At 42.1% G+C, this 24,658-nt stretch overlaps 1 protein-coding gene across 4 annotated transcripts in view; it reads right to left on the reverse strand.

Moving 5' to 3' along the window:
- ESR1 (estrogen receptor 1) overlaps positions 1 to 24,658 on the reverse strand; it is a 452,118-nt gene that overhangs the window by 286,586 nt on the left and 140,874 nt on the right. For 3 of the 4 annotated variants that reach the window (XM_012452215.3, XM_064360565.1, XM_012452199.3), the window contains exon 3: positions 2,656 to 3,177. In XM_012452215.3, the coding sequence (XP_012307638.1) occupies positions 2,656 to 3,107 (452 nt within the window). In that variant the 5' untranslated portion in view covers positions 3,108 to 3,177. Of the gene's footprint in view, positions 1 to 2,655; positions 3,178 to 5,156; positions 5,273 to 24,658 lie in introns of those variants that run through there. The other variant, XM_012452214.3, reaches the window with a different exon arrangement.

The raw sequence follows: 24,658 nt of genomic DNA on the forward strand, positions 1-24,658 counted from the left end.
ATGTGACCGTCACATAAATTCTCTGAACATCCAGTATGACATTCAGGAGGACGGTACAAATAAAAAAGTTAAGAATCAGATAGTAAAGCTTAGCCTAACTGACTAAAGGCACCAGCCTAATTTGTAAGGAAAAAATAAGGATAATCAAAATAGCATTTTGGTTTGTACAGATAAAAACAACCATACAGTTGCCTGATTTTTTATTTTCCACTGAACATATAATATTTTAGGCCATTAGTTCTCTAACTTTTTCTTTGAATTCAACTCACAGTAAGAAATACATTTTACATCACAATCGGCACACAGAAGCATGTATAATTAAAACAGATTTTCAGGAAACAAAACTTATCCTTACTAAATACCACACATTCCGATATTTTCTATTATATTTCTTTCTATTTTATTCCTTTTAAAAGAATATTCTAGACTCGCTAAACTGATTCCACGACCCTCTGGGTCATGACAAGCAGTTTGAAAATACTGCTTTCAGCCTCAAAACTTTTGATAACTACTTAAGAAACTTAAAGTTCCCTAAAAGAGTTTAATCAGTCCTTTCCTTTATACTCAGAGTTACTTAAGCAGAAAAACTAAAAGGGGAAAAATACTAAATAACATCTGTTCATATGAAGAACTTGTATAGATGCTTCTTTTCCTTGCCGGTTAATAAGAGGCAGAATTCTAACAACAGAGGAAAGACTTTCCAGGAAACAAAACACAGGAAAAATCATTCTAAAACTGAATTTCCACACAGAGTCCCATTTTTGCAAGTTTTTTTTTTAATTTTTAAGTTCCTTGTCTTTTTTATTATTCTAAGAGTATCTGAATATCATTTAATGCAAAAAAATGTAAGATAGGGCATATTACACTGATACTGCTTATCACTGGGATGATGAACAATTTTGAATAAGATGTGATCCCCTCTGTATTTGACCAGGTTCACTTTGTAATTATTAGCAAGGCAGTAAATAATCCACCAAGGAGCAGTCTCATTAGTGCCCATTGAAATTCAGTGGCATTAATTTGCAATAAAAGAACTGAAAATTAAATAGGAAAGAAAATGGTTTCTGGAGTCCATCATAAGGTTATGGAATTCACATCATACCAATGCCTTCCTTCACATCAATGAGTTTAGAATGTTGTGTGGAATTAGACTTAATCGCTGTATTTTATTCTTCCATTTAAAAAAAAAAGGTGGGCAGAAGAAATCCTTTTTCTCTATTTTAACCCTAAATTAAAAGGAGTAAAATTAATTTGAAATACGCCAACTTTTAAAAGTTTTGTTCATTGTTTGTCTTTTAAGTAAAGACAGCTTGAACCTGTGTGGCTGTGGGATGTTCTAAATTCCTCTAAGGTGGCTGAAGATGCACGCTGGATACCCCCAGAATCTGCCCTTCAGCACCCTCTGGGACCAACCTGCACCTTAGTCCCCTTCCTTCTTCTATAAATATCCCTGGAAATAGAACACTGAACAAAAAATGGTCCACGGCTTACAAAGCAGAAAGATATGGGGACACTAGTCCAGACACCAGTGTACAGTTGGGAAATGCCTAATTCTGCACCAGCCATGTGGTGCCCTGAAGCTCCCAAACCCAGTCCAGGGTACACCTGTCCTGTGGCCACCTAGGCAGGTGTTCACCGGAAACGCCCACCTAATCCCTCTGCAGGCCCATCAGGGAAAAAGAAAAGGAGAGAAACTGGGCAAGGGAAAATGGGAGGAATGGGAGAGGGAGACAGAACAATTCTTGTTGGAAAAAAAATTAAAAGGAGAATACAAAACCTTCACATTGAAGTCACGAAGTGTTCTATGTCCTGGACTGGCCGCGCTCCTTCCACAGTGACTGCGAGGCACAGACCCCGCTGACCCCGTAGGACACTCCGGGGTATTCTCCCCAGATGAGACAGGTTCGTCCCTGGGCTGGCGGGAGATTATTTTTAAGCACTCGTGCTTCCATATGGCTAGTTTTAAAATCGCGGGACACCTACAAATTTCCGGCTGTCAGAAGTCACATGCCAGCCACCGGCTCTAGCGCGGACTCAGCCAGCTAACTCCGAAATCAGAAACTTGCTATGACCCATTCAACTCCCAATAGCTTTCTAAAGCCCCAGGACGTGAGGTGGGGAGGAGGGGAATCGCTTCCCAGAAAGTCATCACAGCGGACAAATTTCCAATCAAAGAGTCTAGATGAAAGGAAATTTGGGGAGCACATTAAACAAAAATATTAAAAGGCTAAATAAAACTCCGCTGAGCTCCGCTAACTCCAAACAACCCCAGCTTTAAATGCCAAGCGCGGGACCTTCCCAAGTGACTCAAAGCGCCTCGTGTTTATTTGCCTGGAGGTGTTTTCCCCCACAAATAACTGCTGCTTTGTCTGGTTTTCCAAGGTGCGTTTAGTTAGGAAGCCCCGGGCGTTCAGGTCTGCCTCTCACACCGACTGTACATGGGTGGAGAGCGCGTTTTCTTCAGCTGCCCTGCGAGAGAACTTGATTCTGAACGCCTCGCAGGCTGCACGCAGACCCCCGGGCGGGCTGCGCGCCCCTGGCTCCCTGCGCGCTCCCTCGGGTCGCGCGTCCCGCGGCTCCCTCGGTTCCCCCGGCTCCCTCCCTCCCGCCGGGCGCGGCGGCCACCCCGACGACGGGCGGCGCGGGCGCGGGTACCTGTAGAACGCCGGCGGGCCGGCCTCGCGCACCGTGTAGCCGCTGGGCTCGTTCTCCAGGTAGTAGGGCACCTGCTGGCCGTGGGGCTGCAGGAAGGGCGACAGCTGCGGCGGCGGGTGCAGCAGCATCAGCGGGCTCGGAGACACGCTGTTGAGTGTGGGGAACCCCCCCAGGCCGTTGGAGCCGAACGCCGCCGCCTCGGACCCGGGGCCGTAAGGGAGGCCCGACTGGCCGTAGACCTGCGCGTTGGCGGCGGCCGCGGCGTTGAACTCGTAGGCGGCGCCTTCGGGATAGTTGTACACGGCGGGCTTGCTGCTGTCCATGTACACCTCGCCCAGGGGCCGCTCCAGGGGGATCTTGAGCTGCGGACGGTTCAGGGGCTCCAGCTCGTTCCCCTGGATCTGGTGCAGAAGGGCCATCCCGGACGCTTTGGTGTGGAGGGTCATGGTCATGGTCCGAGGCCGCCGGCAGGGCGCGGATCGGGTCCCCGCGGGGCTGAAGGCTCAGAAGCCGGCGGGCCACCTGGAAAAAGAGTACAGCCCGCGGTTAGAGGCGGCGCAACGCATGTCCCGAGACGCGACTCGAGCTCGGGCCCCGGCCCTGCCCCGGGAGCCGGCGCGTCCGGTGTAGTCTGGCCACCCGACGGGAGCAAGTGCAGTCCCAGGACGAACGCCCTCCGCCAGCTCCCGCGCTCCCGGGCCTCCAACTTTAAGTACTGGTCTCCCGAGCTCATATGCATTACAAAGGTGCTGGAGGACGGCCAGGAACTGTTGCCTTGCCCTGACATTGGCTTAAACATCACTCCAGGCACAACTAGTTTTGGAGCGATCCCAAAGAGCAGCTTCCCTGAACTTTACTTGTCGTCGCTGCTGGATAGAGGCTGTGTTTCACGGCCAGGGGGCGGGGGCGCACGAGGATCTGCTAAAGGTGGCCCAGGGAAGACCGGGCTTAAAATAAATGCGAAAGACGAGTCCAGGGGCCGGCTTTCTCCCGGGAGCTGCCTTATGTGCCCCGTGCCAGACTCCAATATATCTGTTTGTCTCTCTTTCGGTTTGATTCCCCCTGCTCGTTGGCTAGCAATACGTAGTGTGTACATAGGATGACCCTGGGGAGGACTACACTGTAACCGAGATAGGGCAGATAGAATGGGGTGTGGGGTTGCATAGGCAGCCAGCCACAGACAGCTATATTTAGCAGCTGGGGGAAGTGATAGGGGGCATCTGAGGGGAAGAGGGGCGGAGATTCAGGGTATACATATAGGAAGAGCTGCATTTTGCCATCAGGAGAATGCAACCTGCCCGGACCTCAGTTTCTTCCTCTGCAAAATTCTCCCAAAGTGGACCCTTCCACAACCTTTTGAGAGTCTCTCAGCCTGACTTGTGTGTTTATGTTGGACCACAGTACTGTACTTGGTCCCATTAGGAATTCTCATGTGAAGTATGATTCAGAAAAACCTTTGGTTAGGGCGCACATGGGTGTTCATGCCTTCCACAGGTTGGTTATGCAACCAAAACTTCAGAAAACTGAATGTGAAATGTGACCTTTTCATACCAAACATAACCTCAGGTCATGAACCAAAGCTTTGGCAATTATGTTACATAGTCGGTCTGGTCCAACTAACATTTTTAAAATGCATTTCTGCCTGTCTATTCTTTAGTCCTACAACTCGGTCTTATCCGTTCAATTGGGCTAGGATATGCAGAATCAAATATCCAGATGAAAAACAAATAGAAAAAAGTTTTTAACTGAATTAAAAGTTAAGCATGCACACACACACACACATATTAAGGAGACAAAAGTTACAGGAAGTATATCATGCATCTATCATCTTGGATAGTTTATACTTTTTAATAAACTTCCTTTGCTGTAGCCTAATAGACTCCGATACAACTATCAATATTTTGTTTTAATTGCTATTCCTAACACCCAACAGAGTATCTGACAAAGTGTTCATGGTATACCTAAATGCCAAGCTTACTGTTACTAAGAGTTACATTTTTGAATATTTTATATCAAGTATACATTTTATATCATTCTTACAAAAACAGACCATTGTTGGACAATATGCAAAGGTAGCTGATTTAATATGAAGTCAAAATCCAGTTTAGCATTAATAACTATAGATTGTCAGCAAATAAAGGGTTAAAAACACATTAGGTACGTCGCAGATATTTCCCTTTATGGCCAGCGATCATTACTTTCCAAAGCAATTTTTTTACAGATGATTTAGTTTCCATAAATCACACTTTCAATTTTCAAATGCCTTTTTAAAACACATGCAAAAAGCACTTCATAGGGCTCTTAAAAAAATCTGAACCTGCCAAATTATATGCAAATGGCACAAGGAATCCTACAAGTCCTGAAAGAAAAAGGAGACACACACATACCCCATGGAGAACAGCAATCCTCATCTCCCTGCGAGGATACAGACACTAGCCAGAAAGGTAAGTTGCTTTCTCAAAATGCTAAAGCTACAGAGAGAGAAATCAAAACAATCCTACCCTGCTGGATCAAGAACGTCTTTCCAGAAATGTTCCATGGGCTTGTAGAAGTCAAGGGCCGAGACAGTGAGAAGGAAGGAAGGAATGTGCTCGCATGTGTGAGTGGCTCAGTGTGTGAATTAGGCAGAGAGCGTGTGTGGATGTGTTTGTGCGTGGAATGGCAGGGATTCGGGAAGCAGCCAGTAGGCAGGGCACTTGGCAGCCCCTCCCGGCAGACACGCAGCTGGGCTACTGCACGGAGCTGGATGAATGGCAGTGGGGAGTGAGGGGAGATTTGCTGTCTGCTCACAGGGAGCAGCGTGGCACAGCCAGAGAAAGCTTTCCTGGGGAGGAGAAACCCCAGCCCCTTTGCCCCTTACCCTTGGAGGCTGGAAAGTGCCCTATGCTTTCCGCTGCCACCCCAAGCAAGAGGAAAAACAGGCTTGCTGTGAATCATAGTCTTACGGCTAAAATAGAATGCCAGTCAAAAGTATATGGATATCAAGTTTACAAAATAGGACATGGGTGGTTTTTCCGAAAGAATATAATTTAACAATGAAAGGCTTCTGGGATCCATGTGGATCAAATGCCTTACTGGCCCTAGCCCCCGGTCTCTGAACACAGGCATTGCCATGCCTCCAATTGCACCAGGAAACCAGACTTTGGAATAAATGTTTTGGCATTCTAGGGATGTGTTTCCAGCTGAAATGTAATACTCCTCCACTTCGTTAACCAAACCCACAAACCTTTCCACGAATAGCTCAGTTGATTGCTTTCTGTAAACATGTGAAAAATACGTATTATTAAAAGCCTAGGATATGAACATAAGATAAAGGTAGATACCTTTGTTTTAAACTGATTTTAAGATTTCAGGTTGCACTGACAGTGATCGGGAACGAGGTCTCTCATGTCCCAGTGGGGTTCATGTGGATCCACCCTCGTGACCACTTTCTCAACTTTTCTCTTGACCACAGTACTAACACGCAATAATGAGGTGCTCCTAGAGTGCCCACGCTCAGGGTCCCAGGACACATGACACCCAATGGAGCCTTTGTTGCCAGACATTAGTCACCACCTTGGATATTAAATGACTCTACACAATGCCAGGAGTGACCAGTCTCTGGCCCTGGGACACTATGCAGTTACTGAGAGATTTATGAGTGGCTCTTGAGACCAGTACAAAGAAAGAAGTAGAAAGTCATAAAAATGTCAATGAAGCCGTCATGCAAATATATATTTGTGTGATTTGAAAGATCCCCAATATTGCATCATTGGAGCACAGAGAGCTCTCTCTGTAGTCAGTATTGACAATAAATATTAGATATAGATAAATATTGAGAAGAAAGACTGTTACCCTTTGTTGGTGACAGTGGTCCCTCCCGTTGGACAACAGTGGCCACCCATGCTCTAGACCAGTCCAAAAAAAAAAGCAAGAGTATTCAGGGAGGGAGGAGAGAGGAAGAGGGGGAAGGAGAAAGAAAAGAAAGAGGATCTGCACGTGTTCACTACTGACATCGGAAGAATAGCCAGGGTAGCTGTCTCCTCATAGGCTCTGATTGTTCCAAGACTTACAATCAAAGTTAGCCCAAGAGGTTCAATAAAGGCAGTTTTCTTGACCATTTTCTCTCCAGCATTCTCTTCCAAACTCATCTTGGTGAGCCTCGTCCCTGGGCTTGGTGAGCATAGGTAAGAAAGTATACAGTGCTACACCGATTTTCCTCTTGTGCCTTTTGGCAAAAACTTCACTCTTGGGCTCCCAGCTCGCCTTCCTTCCCTCCTTACCCTCGCATGCTGGACACACAGACTCCAGCTGTGACTTACTGGCTCTCCCAGGTGAAGAAGAGTAAAGATTGCTCTGGCTTCACTGCTGAATGTATCTCCAGCTCCGCTTTTCCAGCCATCTCCTGAGTATTGCTGGCTTGTTCAAATATGAGTCACCATTCTCAAACATGATGTTCCTCTCAACTTCCCTCTGTCTGTGCCCAGGATCCCTGTCCCTCCAGTCACCCAGATTAAAATCTCACTGTCTTCTTCCAGGGCTGATTCTCCTTTGCCTTCCTCACCTAATCAAGAGGCAATTCCTGAGCCTTCTAGCTTTACAATCTCTCCCTTTCCATTGCATTTCTGTCATTCCCTTTGAGACCTATTACCTTAACTGTCCTAAGAGCCTCCTAAGGACCTCTCAGCTCTTTCCTCCTGGACTTCATCCTAGACCCTGCTGCCTGCTTATTTTCTTGGATTTTTTACTGCTTCAGGATCCATCCTGTCATGACCCAGCTCTATCTTTAACCCAAATCATAGCTTCCTCATGAGTTCAGCGCTTCCTCTCTGCCTATAACAATCCTTCCAAGTCCATCTCCTCCTACTGTAACCTATGCTTAAGCCAAGCAAAACCTTAGTACTCCAAGAATTCAAAGCTTTTCTTTTTTTCTACCTTAATCCCCACTTTCTTGGCTTGTCAGGGGGAAGCATACCTTTGGTAATAGGTCCAGCCAAAATGCCACCACATGCAGAATTCCTTCCTTTAGTCTCTGTTCCAAGAAAATTTCCTCTCCTCTGAATTCTAGTGGTAGTTGTCATGCATGTAACACATTCTTCCTGAATTAGTATTATTTATCTGTTTTGTATCCCCTCAACCTGCTCAGAAGCTCCTTGAGGACAAGGTCTGGCTAGAATTATTTGGGAATCATGAGCATCCAGCACTCTGCCTGGCCATATCAGGTCATCAAATGTTGGTTAATTTATTGATATAGATAGTTAAAAAGACAATGTAATATTATAGGTGTCTGGATAACCATCTCGATCTCTTGATCTTGTAATCCACCTGCCTCGGCCTCCCAAAGTACTGGGATCACAGGCGTGAACCACCACACCTGGCCATGGATAACCATCTCTAAAAGTAACTTTCCGTGTAACATTCAACCATTTTCTTTTCTTTCTTTTGCAACAGAGTTAGTTTCACTCGTCACCCAGACTGGAGTGCAATGCCACAATCTCGGTTTGCCACAACCTCTGCCCCCCACCACCACTGGGTTCAAGCGATTCTCCTGCCTCAGCCTCCTGAAGTAGCTGGGATTACAGGCACCCACCACCATGCCCAGCTAAGTTTTTTGTATTTTTAGTTGAGATGGGGTTTCACCATGTTGGCCAGGCTGTTCTTGAACTTCTGACCTCAGGTGATCCACCTGCCTCAGCCTCCCAAAGTTCTGGGATTACAGGCATGAGCCACCGTGTCCAGCCATGGATAACCATCTCTAAAAGTTAACTTTCCGCCTCCTGGGTTCAAGCAATTCTCTTGCCTCAGACTCCTGAAGTAGCTGGGATTACAGGCGCCCGCCACCACGCCCGACTAATTTTTTTGTATTTTTAGTTAAGATGGGGTTTCACCATGTTGGCTAGGCTGTTCTTGAACTCTTGACCTCAGGTGATCCACCCACCTTGGTCTCCCAAAGTGCTGGGATTATAGGTGTGAGACACCGTGCCCGGCCCATTCTACCATTTTCAAAGCTGTTTTTGCTAGAAAATTACCTTTGTATCTTCATGCCGACTGTGGCCATAAAGTCAAAATTTTAATTCGTACAATCTCGAGGCTTAAGCCTGCAATTCTTGGCAGCATGATTCACAAGAGAGCTCTGAATTTTTAGTTCGTAAGCAGATAATACTATGACCAAACATAGCTTCTTCTCTAGCTCCATTAAAAGCTTTTTACATTTACAAAAACATTGTTCCTCCAACAGAAATGTGAAAGAAAATAAATGTGGAAATATCTCCATCATAGCTTATACTACTAGAAATGGTTCCTTCACTCTGAGACATGAAGGTTTGGCTGTGTTCAAACTGATTATTGTAGTGATTATAAATGCTCTTGAGATAAATGTTTTTGAGCATTTATCTGATACCATCAATTTTCCTCTAATGTAGAAAAATAACCAAAAATTTTCCTTTAAGTTTCTTCTCATTTTCACAAATAGTTTGGTCACTTATTTTAAGAGTTTTTGATTAGCTCCTAGACTTTTTTCATCTGACTTTGAGTATTTGTTTTTTGAAGCAAAATTTATATACAATGAAACATATGTATCTAGAGCATACCATTTGATGAATTTGACAGATAGATGGGCCCATGTAACAACCATCCTGATCAAAGTATAGAGTATTCCCATCACCCCAGAAATTTCCCATTGTGTCCCATTCTAATAAACTCCCAACCCTATAGGCAACCATTGTCCTGATTTCTATCTCCATCTGGGCCAGGTGGCAAAATAAATCTGTGATCTCTTTGCACTATGATCTCTTACAAATTGAAGTGCATATACCACATATCCTACCAATGGCACAGCCAGCAAGGTGCTGGGCATGCAGGTTACTGGGCATCAAAGGACAGAGCTATCTTCTTCTCAGTCAGACTCCTCTCGCTCCAATGGGACCCTTGAGGCCACGGAATTGTCCTCGCACTCTAGTCATGGATCTTTTTAAGTACAACGGCTTTTAACGTCATCAAGTTTTACCCCAGTCTGCAAGGGTACACGTTAGCAAGAAGGCAAATGGAATCAGTATTCTTTAATATGTTTTTTCATTTTTTTAATTTATTTGTTTATTTTTATTTATTTATTTGGAGACAGAGTCTCGCCCTGTCACCCAGGCTGGAATGCAATGGCGCTAACTCAGCTCACTGCAACCTCCACCTTTTGCGCTCAAGCAATTCTCCTGCCTCAGCCTCCCGAGTAGCTGGGATTACAGGTGCATGCCACCACAGCTGGCTAATATTTTGTATCTTTAGTACAGGCGGGGTTTTACCATGTTGGCCAGGCTGGTCTTGAACTTCTGACCTCGTGAGCTGCCCGCCTAAGCCTCCCAAAGTGCTGGGATTATAGGCGTGAACCACTGCGCCCAGCACTGTTTTTAAACAGCCTTTTCTTTCCCACTATCACTCCAAGGAAAAAAGGCATGATTTGTGACCAAGAATCAAGCCAAAGACCCTTACTCTTACAAAGCCTGTGATCTCAGATGCCATTTCCTACCTTCCCACCCAGAACTGGATGAGGACAGTTTGAATTTTTTGGTTGGCAGGCAGAATAACTGTTCTTGATTATGAGTCAATGAATGATTTGGATTTAATTTGCCAGCTTAATAGAATTTAGTAACTTTTATCTTACCTTTTCTGGGAAATTTTCTTTTTAACAATATTTTAGGATCTTTTTATATAACGTACCTGTGTTGCATGTAGTGAAAGCCAATTTAGAAAGAACTTTCACTGTAAGTGCCATGAGTGAGACAAGAATTCCAATTATTCCAATTATTGTTACACTGTGTCCCTCTCCCTCCCTTTATCTGTTGTTTACTTGAGGAATTTCATTGCCAACTTAGAGTATTATTTCTCTATGAAGAGCAATGTCCAGATTGTGCCTAAATTCACTTAGATTCAGATAGTCTTATCTAATGTTAAGAAGGGTCTTTATACACACACACACACACACACACACACACACACACACACACACAATCAACCAAGAACCATTCCCGATTTCAGAGCCAGCCTCGCCAAATGATTTTTTTAAAAAGAGAGAGGAGATTTGAGCAGTTTAGCATTTTCAGCCTTTTCAGCTGTTCCGATTTTGTTACCACGGCACCCTCCCATTCTATTCTCCCTAAGCGCCTAGGACTTCCATGCTTGCAAAACTCCTCCCTTCTTCCAACCTGCTCAATTACAATCACACTGTGCAGGGAGTAATGCATTCATCAGCATGCCAATGAATGACTCATTCATTCAATTCACTCAAAAAAATATTGATTAGCTGTATTTACCATTTCTATGCTTCAAGCGTTGGTTACTATAGTCAGCTCAGACTGCTATAACAAAATACGATAAACTGGGTGACTTAAACAACAGCAATTTATTTTCTCAGTGTGGGGTGGGGGTGAGTCCTAGAGGGGTAGGAGGAAGACAGAAAGAGAGAGAGATCTTCTTCTTATAAGGCCACAGTCCTATCAGAGTAGGGTCCCACCTCATAACCTCATTCAACCTTAATTATCTCCTAAAGACCCTGTCTCCACACACAGTCACACTGAGGGTTAGGGCTTCAGTATGTGAATCCGGGTGGGTAGGAGGGCACAGTCTGGTCAACAGCAGGCATCTCAAAATAAACAAAAAAAAATCTCTGCCCCAAAAAACAGAGCTGACTTCTAGGGGCTTAGTGTTTAGTCCTATTGCAATGGCCCTTCCTGCTCAGACTCTTCTGAAAGCCCCTCTTCTTCTCCCTCCTCTCAGGTGTGGGTACCCCAGAATTCAGCCCCTAGACCTTCTTCCCTCCTCTGCATACCTTCTCCAGGATGATCACAACTACTCCTTATGTTTTTACTTTCATGTATACATTCAAAACTTCAAAATAGAAATCTCCAACCAATCTCTCTTTCCTGACTAGTAAGTCCACATTTCCAGGTACCCATTAGACATTTTTACTTACATGTTCATTCATTCAATAAATATTTATTAAGTTCCTACTCTGTACTATCTACTTGAAGCTCAATAAATATTTATTAAGTTCCTACTCTGTACTAGCTACTTGAAGCTCAACTTGTCCAAAAGTAACTCAAGAGCCAAATAACTTGAATTATTATCCTTATTTATCAAGAGTCCTCACCCTCCCTCTGGAGGTATACTCCTCCCATACTGGATTTGTTTTAAGTTCCTCAATCCCTCTGGACTCTCTCTGGGTCTAAATATTCATGTATACGAGTTACTCTACCTGAAATCTTTCTCTCATCCCTTTTCATCTGACGTACTCCTACTCATGCTTCAAGTCTCCCTTGAGACATCATAGCCACCAGGAAGCCTTCCTTGATTTCCTACTGAGTGCAGCTCCTATGAATGGTCATATCTCCCTAAACATTCCCAGTATACTCCTTCTCATGCTGTTGGATTTCCTATTTGTCTCTCTGCTTCTCCCAGTTGGCCTATAAACTCAAAAAGGGCACACAGGGACCACATTTTCCAAAGTCACAAGTCCACTGTGAGCACAATCCCTGATGTATAGTTGTAGTTGACCCCCAACAAATACTATTTGAACAACAAATGTGTAAACTCCTTCCAGACATCATCTCTGCATTGTTAACTGACTTCCTCAATGATTGTACCTCAAAAGAAGTAACTATAATAACTGAAATTTAGAACCAGAGCTTGGAGGACAGCTGGGGAGCAGATTCATCTTTTCTAGAACAACTCACATTCCTTTCACATAAAAGACATTTAGAATGAATGTTTCTTTACAAGTTGTTGAGTCCAGACTCTGCATTGCACTTATAAAGAAACTGGGGCCTTGAACAATACGGGAGACTTGCTGAAGGTCATGCAGCTTGAAAAACTGGACTAGAATCTGTGTCTCCAAGCTTGGAATGCCCCCTTCTTTCTACCCCACCCTCAGCCTCTCTGGATAGAGGCTGCATGCTTCTGACTTTTCGTGTGGGCCTTGCTCAGCTTAAATAAAATTAAGGAACAAATTGGTGGCTCAATGAACTATTCTTAGAGTCTTAAAAAATGCCTAAATCTTTGGAAACTACAACAAAACTGCCTCCACATTCCCAAATCACTGATAAAGAAATGGGAAGAGTTTGAGAACATAAGTTAAAAACATTAAAACCACTGTGTCCAGAGACATAATTTGCCTTTTGAACATGAAGAAATGAGTAATCCACCTTCCATTCATTACTCCCCAGAAGAGAGTTCATTTAGGTCTCACCCTTATATCTGTATAATTTGCACTGAACAATCTAGCTAAAGAAAAAATGTAAACCCTTCCTGTATCTACTAAATTGTACAAACTTGCAAATATAATACCTTTAACAACAACAACAACAAAACCCTACTTGTTTTACTTTATTTGATATAGTTCAGTTTCCGAAAGAATCTAATTTGAAAGATATTGAAGCTATCATACTCACCAGGGAAGCTACTTTGTGATCAAAAAGTGCTAGCCTTCCTAAAAATCAACCTTTTAAAAGAATTGGAAAGATTATTGGGAATAACATAAACATTCAAAGATTCAAAAGAATTTAGTGTAAAACTTTTGGTTGATTATTGAATAAAGACATCACTTTTAGTGACCCTTGCCAGTAGGTTTTTGTACCATAAATTCAGAAGCAAACAACAATTCCACAAATTCTTATGCCAAATTCTAATACACGGTAATGGCACAAATTATAAATTTGTTTTCTTTTCTCCATGCTGCCCTTCTCCGTTTCCTGTCCTGCATTCCCATCTACTTCCTTATCAAGCTCACCTCTTCACTGAGGGCTTTCGAAGCCAGTCCTATCCAACCCCTATTCAACATGGGTCACTTAGTGAGATCCAGTCGAAACTCACAGCAGAAATAAAACACCTGGCCAGCCAATGTGTTCTCCCTTACATATGCGTCCTCAACTCCCTCGGCCTCCTTTTCCAACAGACGCAGTCACTGACACTCCTTCCTCAGCACAACCTTCTCAGGCAGCGCTTTCACCAGGGTATCCGAAGTTCGAGGTGTTCAACTGTCCCACCCCCGAACCCTCATCTCATCAAAATGCCAGTTTGCTCAAGGTCTTAATTTCAGTCTGCAGTTGATAGGAATGTATCTGATTGAGTTAATCTCCATTCCCGCCTCACATGTAGATATTTGAATTTTAAAAATGGAAATTATGTTAAACTAAGAAAATCCCTACTTAGAGAACTGCAAAAATACAAAAAAGAAAACACAGGGTCTGGGAGGACAAATCTACATGCAAAGCATATTCTGCTCCTTCCTTTCTCAAGAGGCTTGAAAAGTCAAAACAAGAATGATGCTGTATGAAACCATCCCTTGTTAGCCCTTGGAATGCCTAGGTAAGTTGTTCTTCACATTTCTCCTCCTGCTAAGGGATCATCATTGTTCTTATGTAAGCAATTAATCACATGTAATAAACAAGCACAAGCAATGCCTGGAGCTAGACTTATGGATCTCATAGAACATATTCAACAGCAGCCAAATCAGGCAGGCTAATGGGAAAATGAGGGGACGGTATTCCAAATACCAAAAATTCACTCTCTTGCTACTGGCAATGCTAGAGACAGAAAATATAAAAAGTAATAAAGTCGTTTTTTAAGTCCTACCATAGAATGCCCAAAAGTTTAGGTCTAACAGTCCCATTTCCACTGGCTTTTCTTTCATGCAAAATGTGATCTTTGACCCCTTCTGGCATGCTGGTTTAACTTTCTCAAAATGGACAGAAGAAACACTGAACTAAATATAACTCTTGCTCAATCAGTCTGGACATGCTTATTCTTGGAAATAAATGCTACATTCATTCAAACGAATCTTTTCCAATCAGCCCAGGTTCACCTTCGCTACATGCTTAACAGACTTTTCCACCTCTGCCCTTGAGACTCACTTACTCTGTCGGGTAATCTAGCACTAGCTAAGTCATCAGTAACACTTGTAACTCACGTGCCGTGCCTTTAATTTGTTGAAAGGAATTTCAGCAGAAACTCTGAACCATAACCTCACGAGTCCCAGCCTATGCTCCCTTCAGACCTCACTCACAGTGACTATAGTAGCATCGTATATCCTCTTGAGAGCTTTGTAATGGATCACCCCAATGTATAGGTTGGGAGGAAGGTGGTTGGTGAAGGGAACCAGATTGGCTTGGCCTCTTTTGAAGCTAGGTTGACGGTGAAGATGATTTCTGTTCACTCCAAACTACTGCTGTATGAACATGATCATCCATTTTGAAGACTTTCATTCAGACTGGTTTAATAACCACCAGTTTTAAAAAAGGAAATCATATTAAACATTATTCTAGTGTTATTTACCCATAATCTATCCTCTGAGGCCTCACCGGAAGCATAAGGTATTCAGTTGGTGCAAAAGTAATTATGGTTTTTGCCATTAAAACTAATGGCAAAATGATTACGTTTAAAATTACTTGTAATGGCAAAACCCACAATTACTAATAAATCCTGATGGCTGTTAACTGAGCATCTGTCAAGTGTTTTACAGATGTCATTTCATTTTAAAATTTTATTTTATTTATTTTTAATATGTAATGTAGTTGGTGCTTTAAACCAAAAGATATTTTCAAAGCCAGTGGGAAAATCTTTCACCTCTGCCTGCAACCCACCAATTTTCCTTCTCTAGAGACAACCAAAGTCACCAGTTTTTAAATTTCCTTTCAGGGATATTCTACACATACTGAATAAACACACACACACACACACACACACACACACACACAGTTCCACACCGCTTGTTAAAAGACCCGGATAGTAACACACATCTTGTTTGTGTCATGTTTTTTGTTTTCATTAGCAATATACCTTGGATATCTTTCTATTTCACTACATAAACCTCTTCCTCATTTTTGATGACTGCATAGTATTCAATGACATAGAAGAATTCTAATTTATTTTACCAGTTCCCCATTAATGGCAATTAGGTGCGTTCCCAATCTTTTACGATTATCAACAATGCTACAATTAGTTAATTTGTACCTAAGTCCATTTGCACGTGAGTTAATATGTGCAATGTTAATTTTGGTAGATGTAACCAAATGCCTTCATAGTACCTGTACAATTTAAACTCCCACATCCTTACAAATATGAGGGCTTTTTGAACTTTTTGATGCTTTTCAAAATAGTATCTCTCCATGCAGTTTTAATTAACACTTTTTTACTATGAGTGAAGCCAAGAAATCTATCTTTTCAGATTTTTTTAAATTTATTTATTTTTGAAGTGGAGTCTCACCCTGTTGCCCAGGCTGGAGTGCAATGGTGCAATCTCAGCTCACTGCAACCTCCCCCTCCCAGGCTCAAGTGATTCTTGTGCCTCAGTCTTCCGAGTAGTTGGGATTACAGGCATGCACCACCACACCCAGCTAATTTTTATATTTTTAGTAGAGACAGATTTTCACCATGTTGCCAAAGCTGGTCTCAAACTCTTGACCTTAGGTGATCCACCCACCTAGTCCTCCCAAGTGCTGGGATTTCAGGCATGAGCCACCACACCCAGCCCTTTTCAGACATTTTTATTTGAACTTATACCTCCTAGTGGTTGTGTGACCTTGGACAAATTAAGATCTTTAAAATGAATCTATAAAATTGGGACAATTTCCACCTCAAAGAGTTGTTGCAAAGATTAAATGCAATGATGTAGGAAATACAAGTTCTTCTTGCTGTTTTGCTCCATTATTTTGCCAGTAGTTGACAATTCCTGGGGCCCCAGAAGCACAAGCTAATAACGAATGAAAGGTACTGAAAGTGTGATAAAGAGTAGAATTGTGCGGCCCAAAGTTTTAGATGAAATAAAGAACTGTTGTTGAAGGCGTGCTTACAACATTTCAAAATGACAGTTTGCTTGACACGCCATTGAAATCTGGTAAAAATCAGCAATGTTTCTCTGGGGACAAAAAGTGGCCATGCATGGTGGCACCTTAGGTGAGGAGAATGTTAATGCCAGACGCAAGCTATATAAACTGAAAAACTAAAAACTCATGAGTCAGGTGTGTTTTTGGAAATGAATTGTTGCAATGCTAGTTTTTACTATTTTGCAACATTTTCAGATCCATTGCAAACCATCTATTGCTCCCACTGAGACATTGTATACTCCAAGTAAGTATCTATTATCAGATTTTAAACCTTCGTAAATAAGTGGTAGACTTGACAAAATTGTGACTGTCATGTCGAGAAAAGGACTTTGGCTTTCACAAAATAAAAAGAAATATTTGGAAGTAATCTGTCAACTATCAGGCATTAAGATGTTTTGATGTATCACTAAAATGCTTGGAACTCAAATGGCAAATGTGTCTACCGTCCAATTTAGAATCCCTTTATATATAAAATTATCAGTAGAATTGAAAACATAAACCACAGAATTTTTCTTAACTTTATTTTTTAGTCTTTCCATTTATGTTATTAATAAATACAACTACTAGATCTGAAGATTATGGAAACCCATTTGGACTCCAATAAGAGGAAAACAATGATTGTGCCCTAATTTTAGTGGAAAGAAGAGGTCTTATATTTATGGTTAATTTTTTGCCTCTGCAAAGGAAGCCAAATAGTTGTTTTTATATTAGGAGAAAATCCAATTGTTAACATATATATGAGTTTTCTGATCCGCAGCATAGACATCAAGGGAGTTTACACTAACCCTCCCTTCCCCGTTTTGTTACACTCTATCCCAATTTTTTAGAACTCAAGGAAAAGAACATTAAATAGGCTATCATTACAGATAACATCCTATTCTAATATGTCTTAAAATATGTTTTTGTTTTTGTTTGAGATGGAGTCTCGCTCTTTTGCCCAGCCTGGAGTTCAATGGTGTGATTTTGGCTCACTGCAAGCTCCGCCTCCTGGGTTCAAGTGATTCTCCTGCCTCAGCCTCCTGAGTAGCTGGGACTACAGGCGCGCACCACCACCTCCAGCTAATTTCTGTATTTTTAGTAGAGATGGGGTTTCACCACGTTGGTCAGGCTTGTCTCAAACTCCTGACCTTGTGATCCGCCCCTCTCAACCTCCCACAGTGCTGGGATTACAGGCGTGAGCCACAGCGCCCGGCCTCCTAAGATACATTTTTATATTGCAAGTACATGGATATAAAATTAATAAGTTAAGCAAGTAGGTTTAATTTCTCTCTGGGGAGTAGACAGGCAACCAGCTATTACGGGACATGTCGCTTTGAATTACACATATTGTTTTAGTGTTGTGGTTTTCTTACTAGACTTCAAGATCACTTCCAGCCCCAGCACGCTGCCTGGCCACATATTTGGCACTCAGTAAATATAGTCCTACATCACGTAATGATGTTTCATACTGCAAATATGACTGTGGTCCTGTAAGGTTATAATGGAGCTGAAAAACTCCCATCACCTGCTGACATGGTAGGTGTCCTAATGTCATAGCACAACACATTACTCATGTGTGTGGTGATGCTGGTGTAAACAAACCTATTGTGCTTCCAGTTGTATAAAAGTCTAGCACAGGCAGTTATGTATAGTACATAATACTTGATCATGATAATAAATTATTATATGACTGGTTTATATATTTACTTTACTACAGTTTTTTGTTTTGAGAGGAGTTTCACTCTTGTTGCCCAGGCTGGAGTGCAATGGCACAATCTTGGCTCACTGCAACCTCTGCCTCTCGGGTTCAGGTGATTCTCCTGCCTCAGCCTCCTGAGTAGCTAGGATTGCCCGCATGCACCACCAAGCCCAGCTAATTCTGTATTTTTAGTAGAGATGGGGTTTCACCATGTTAGTCAAGCTGGTCTCGAACTCCCGAACTCAGGTGATCCGCCCGCCTCGGCCTCCCAAAGTACTGGGATTACAGGTGTGAGCCACCACGCCTGGCCTCGTTATTTGTGTCCTCCTTACTACTATAAAAAAAAATTAGCTGTAAAACAGCATGAGGCAGGAGGCAGGTCCTTTTGGAGGTCTTCCAGAAGCAGGCATTGCTGTCAGAGGAGACGACAGCTCCGTGGGTGTTACTGCTCCTAAGGACCTTCCAGTGGGACAAGATGTGGAGGGAGAAGACAGTGACTTTGATGATTCTGACCCTGGGTAGGCCTAGGCTAATACATGTATTTGTGACTTTGTTTTTTAAAAAAAGTTGAAAACCTTTTTTAACAATTAAATAGAAAAAAGCTTATAGAATAACGATGTAAAGAAAGAATTTTTGTATGGCTGTACAATGTTTGTGTTTTAAGCTAAGTGTTATTACAAAAGAGTGAAGGAGATTTTAAAAATTAAAGCGTAGGCCAAGTGGAGTAGCTCACACCTGTAATCCCAGCACTTTGGGAGGCCAAGGCAGGAGGATTGCTTGAGTGAGGAGTTTAAGACCAGCCCTGGCAACATAGCAGAACCCAGTCTCTAGAAAAAGTTTAAAAATTAGCCAGGTGAAGTAGTGTGCATCTGTAGAACCAGTGACTCAGGAGGCTGAGGTGGGCAGATTACTTAAGCCTAGGAGTTCAAGGTTGCAGTGAACTATGATTCTGCCACTGCACTCCAGCCTGGGCAACACAGCAAGATCCTATCTCTAATAAATTTTAAATTTTATGAAGTTATAAAAAACAGTAAGCTAATGTTAATCTATTATTGATTGAAGAAAGAAAACATTTTTAATAAACGTAGCGTATCCTAAGTGCACAGTGTTTATAAAGTTTACAGTAGCTTGCAATTATGCCCTAGGTGTTCACATTCACTCACCACTCATTCGCTGACTCACCCAGAGCAACTTCCAGTTCTGCAAGCTCCATTCTGGTAAGTACCTTATACAGGTGGACCATTTTTGATCTCTTACACCATATTTTCACTGTGCCTTTTCTATGTCGAAGTACACAAGTACTTACCATTGTATTTTAGCTGCCTGCAGTATTCAGGACAGTAACATGCTGTACAGGTTTGTAGTCAAGGAGCAATAGACTGCACTATACAAGCCTAGACGTGTAGTAGGCTATACCATTGAGGTTGGCATAAGTATCCTTGATGATGTTTGCACCATGACGAATTCTCCTAACAACACATTTCTCCAAACTCATCCCTATCACTAAGTGACACATGACTGCAATGGAAGAGAATGAATAAATGGATAAGATTATTTGAACTTGCTGTCTAACTTTGTGTAGGCAAAAGAGGTGTTTTTTTTTGACATTTTACCTTTTGTTTGGGGTCATATAGTATTTGCCAAGTGTTTATTAGTATACTATCTGAAATATAGAACAATATCCATTCCTCAAGAATTACAGGAGGAAAACATAGGTGCTCACTGGATTACCTGAAAGCCACATGTCTCCATAAGATGCAGCCCTGCCCTGCCTTACGAGTTCAAGATGGGCTCTTCGTGATGATTGCACTGAGTCTCCTTTGAGATTCGTGAGTCCCAGCTTAGTGACAGCATGGACTTCTCCCCTTAATGACCTTCAGAAATGCTATAACAATGTGGCCCATGTAGTAGTCTGTTCTCACAGTGCTAACAAAGGCATATCCAAGACTGGGTAATTCATAAAGGAAAGAGATTTAATGGACTCACAGTTCCACATGGCTGGGAAGGCCTCACAATCATGGTGGAAGATGAAGGAAGAGCAAAGGGTGTTCTTACATAGGGACAGGCAAGAGAGCCTGTGCAGGAGTAAAACCATCAGATCTCATGAGACTTACTTATTACCACAAGAACAGCATGAGAGAAACCCAACCCCGTAATTCAACTACCTCCCACTTGGTCCCTCCCATGACACATGGGAATTATGGGAGCTACAAGTCAAGATGAGATTTGAGTGGGTCACAGCCAAACCTCATCAGCCTGTAACCACAGCTCCACCACACGGCTGATAAAAGTCAAGAGATGTGAATAGAATGGGCCTGGCAACCCCTAAAACTGCACACCCAGTAGCAGAACAGCTGTCTGCGAGGTGCTCTTTCTGTTCATGACCAAATGCAATGATTCTACTCAATGACTGCAAGCCATTCATGACCATTTATAGCACTTACTGCTTATACTGGTACTTTTGGGAAAACTTATGCTATCCAACATTATACAGTCAGGTTTTTTTCATGTCCAGAAATTTCATTATAACACCAATTTGCCAAATACAATTATAAATTCCTTAAAGGTAGAGATTAACTCAGGGATCAATTCAGGAATACCCAATGGATGTTCCTGGCCAGTAAGATTGGCCTCATTATTTTAGTCTTTTTCTTAAATGAATTAAGCAATTTGCTGGGCAAGGGTTAAAAAAGCTGGGCCATGATCATTTGTCAAATGAATGTGTATATCTAAACAGAATGTTAAAACAGAGCTATTTAGTCCCTGTGTTGGGCTGAGATCCCCAGATATTAAATGGCACATTCCAAAGTAAAGTTTAAGGTCACCATGTAGGATTTAAAAAAAAGCAGTAGCAGCAAGAAGGGTTTCGCTCTTCTCTTTCACACATCAAGCATACAGAAGGATCAAGAATTAGAAAATTAGAAGATGTTGGGAGAAGACGTTTGCCATGAATCCCCTCCATAACAGGTGGAAGAGGTAGGGCATGTCTGCCCTCATCTGCAGCGCAGGGTAAAGGGCTTCACCAAAACCCACAGAAGTATTGATTTGTGTCTGCTAAGAATTGATGGACATGGTGACACCTGAAAATCTTAAGGATGAGAGAACTGTGGCCCACTGCTATGGTGACACACAAGAAAAGGTACCTGTGTCAGCGTGGGGCTGTACACCCAAAGTTTGTGGAGGCAAACAATGGAGCCTCTGTGGGCCACATGCAAGAGAGAATCAGTGCAGGTTAAGTCTGGATCCAGCCCAAGAGGATTGCCCAACAGAGACAGATGACTTCAACAGGAAGTGTGTTGCTAATTCTCAAAGCTGAGGAAGATCCATCACAACCACCCAGACGGTGTGGTGCCACCTGTATAGAGGGATTCACAGGGCAAGATCCCAGTGCTAGAGTATGGGGGTTATCCAAAGGGCCCACAAATGAGGACCTGAGGGAGGAGAGCAGCTCCCAACACCTGCCAGACTCATAAACACAACACCAGCTCACGCCAACATTCCTTAGCTCTTTCCCCACCTCCTGACCTGCCCACTTCAACCTTGTAGGAAGCAAACATTCAGGCTGGCTCTGAGATGCACAAAGAGAAATAAATGAAAGGGGAGGAAAAAGAAACCATCTTCCCCCATTTCACTGCAGGCAGCAGGCTAGTATGGGGCCAGAACTGGGAAGGGGGAGGGGTTGTAAGATGAAATGAAACACGTTTGATTTTACATTGGGCTGGTTATATAAATTAGCGACTAGTGGCCCTTTATGACTTGGAAATGACCAGAAAGTCTTGAGATTTGTTTTGTATTTGCCCTAGGGAAACAAATGTAAAGGCACAATCAATACTCTATTTCTACTCCATGGGGCCTGCTTTTTAGCATAACAGTCACATTTCTATTTCTTCAAGGAGTTCGAGCCTATCATTCACCCTCCCCACCACCCCACAGTGCCTTCAATGATTAGAACAAATGGATCCCATAACTGATAGTTTAGACTAACTGGGGTGAAATTAGCTGAGCCAGGAAAGTGAACATATTTTATTTTTTCCATATTTGTTTATTTATAAAATTCATAGTGTGCTATTGTATTGATATATATTCATTATGAAATTCAAAATCAGAAAGTAAAAAGATGAGATTTGAAAATGTAAAGAGAAGTTCTGCTATTCAGGACACCCCACCTTGGAAGTTATTGCCGTAAAGTGACATCATTTGACTCAATAAAGAATTTTCCTTGGCTATTTTCCAAAATGGCTGTACTAATTCACATTCCCTCTAATAGTGTACAAGGGTTCCCTTTTCTCCACATCCTCACCAACCTTCACCTTTGGGAGTATTTTTTAACTTTTATTTTAAGTTCAGGGGTACATGTGCAGGTTTGTTACATAGGTAAACTTGTGTCACGGGGTTTTGTTGTACAGATTATTTCATCACCCAGGTATTAAGCCTAGTACCCATTAGTTATTTTTCCTGATTCTCTCCCTCCTCCAACCGTCCACCCTTCAAAAGGTCCCAGTGTCTGTTGTTCCTCTCTATGTGTCCATGAGTTCTAATCATTTAGCTCCCACTTAGAAATGAGAACATGCCATATTAGGTTTTCTGTTCCTGCATTAGGTTTGCTAAGAGTAACGGCCTCCATCTCCATCCATGTTCCTGCAAAGGACATGATCTCATTCTTTTTGGTGGCATCATAGTATTCTATCATGTATATGTACCACATTTTCTTTATCCAGTCACCATCAATGGGCATTTAGATTGATTCCATGTCTTTACTATTATGAATAGTGCTACAATGAACATACGCATGCATGTGTCCTTATAATAGAACAATTTATATTCCTTTGGGCATATGCCCAGTCATAGAATTGCTAGTTTGAATGGCAGTTCTGTTTTTAGGTCCTTGAGGAATTGTCACACTGTTTTTCACAATGATTGAATTAATTTACACTCCCACCAACAGCACATAAGTGTTCCTATCTCTCTGCAACTTCACCAGCACCTATTATATTTTGACTTTTTAATAACAACCATTCTGACTAGTGTGAGATGGTATCTCATTGTGGTTTGGATTTCCATTTCTCTAATGGTCAGTGATGTTCAGCTTTTTTCATATGTTTGTTGGCCACATGTATGTCTTCTTTGAAAAGTATCTGTTCATGCCCTTTGCCCACTTTTTAATGGGGTTGTTTTTCTCGTAAACTTAAGTTCCTTATAGATGCTAAATAGTAGACCTTGGTTAGATGCATAGTTTGCAAAAATTTTCCCCCATTCTCTAGGCTGTTTACTCTGTTGATAGTTTTATTTGTTATGCAGAAGCTCTTTAGTATAATTAGATCCCATTTCTCAATTTTTGCTTTTGTCGCAATTGCTTTTGTCATCTTCATCATGAAATTTTTGCCCATTCCTATGTCTAAGATGGTATTGCCCAGATAGTCTTCCAGGGTTCTTATAGTTTTGGGCTTTTCATTTAAGTCTTTAATTCACTTATATGGTATAAGGAAGGGGTCCAGTTACAAGAAAAAGATTCCCTCTCTTACCACTTCTATTCAGTATGGTATTAGAAGTCCTGCCCAGAGCAATCAGGCAAGAGAAAGAAATAAAGCCTATCCAAATATGAAGAGAGGTAGTCAAACTATCCCTGTTTGCAGATGACATGTTCCTATATCTAGAAAACCCCACAGTCTTGGCCCAAAAGCTCCTTTAGCTGATAAACAACTTCAGCAAAGTCTCAGGACACAAAATCAACATGTAAAAATCACTTAGCCTTCCTATACACCAAAAAAAATCAAGCAAAGAGCCAAATCAGGAACATAATGTCATTCACAATTGCCACAAAAAGAATAAAATACCTAGGAATACAGCTAATCAGAGAGGTGAAATTTCTCTACAAGGAGAACTACAAAACACTGCTCAAAGAAATCAGAGATGACACAAACAAATGGAAAAACATTCCATGCTCATGAATAGAAAGAATCATTATCATTAAAAGGGCCATACTGCTCAAAGCAACTTATATATTCAATGCTCTTCCTATCAAACTAGCAATGACATATTTCACAGAACTAGAAAAAACTATTTTTAAAATTCATATGAAACCAAAAGAAGATCCCAAATAGCCAAGACAATTCTAAGCAAAAGGAACAAAGCTGGAAGCATCATGTTATCCAACTTCAAACCATACTATAGGGCTATAATAACCAAAACAGCATGGCACTGGTACAAAAACAGATTCATAGACCAATGGAATAGAATAGAGAGGCCAGAAATAAGACCACACACCTACACCCATCTGATCTTTGACAAAGCTGACAAAAATAAGCAATGCGGCCAGGCGCAGTGGTTCATGCCTGTAATCCCAGCACTTCAAGAGGCCAAGGGGGGTGGATCATCTGAAATCAGGATTTCAAGACCAGCCTGGGCAACATGGTGAAACCCTGTCTCTATCAAAAATACAAAAATTAGCCAGGCATGGTGGTGCATGTGTGTAATCCCA

This window comes from Aotus nancymaae, unplaced genomic scaffold (assembly GCF_030222135.1).
Source record: "Aotus nancymaae isolate 86718 unplaced genomic scaffold, 86718_ANA_hifiasm-v0.15.2.pri h1tg000040l, whole genome shotgun sequence".
Taxonomy (NCBI): Eukaryota; Metazoa; Chordata; class Mammalia; order Primates; family Aotidae; genus Aotus; species Aotus nancymaae.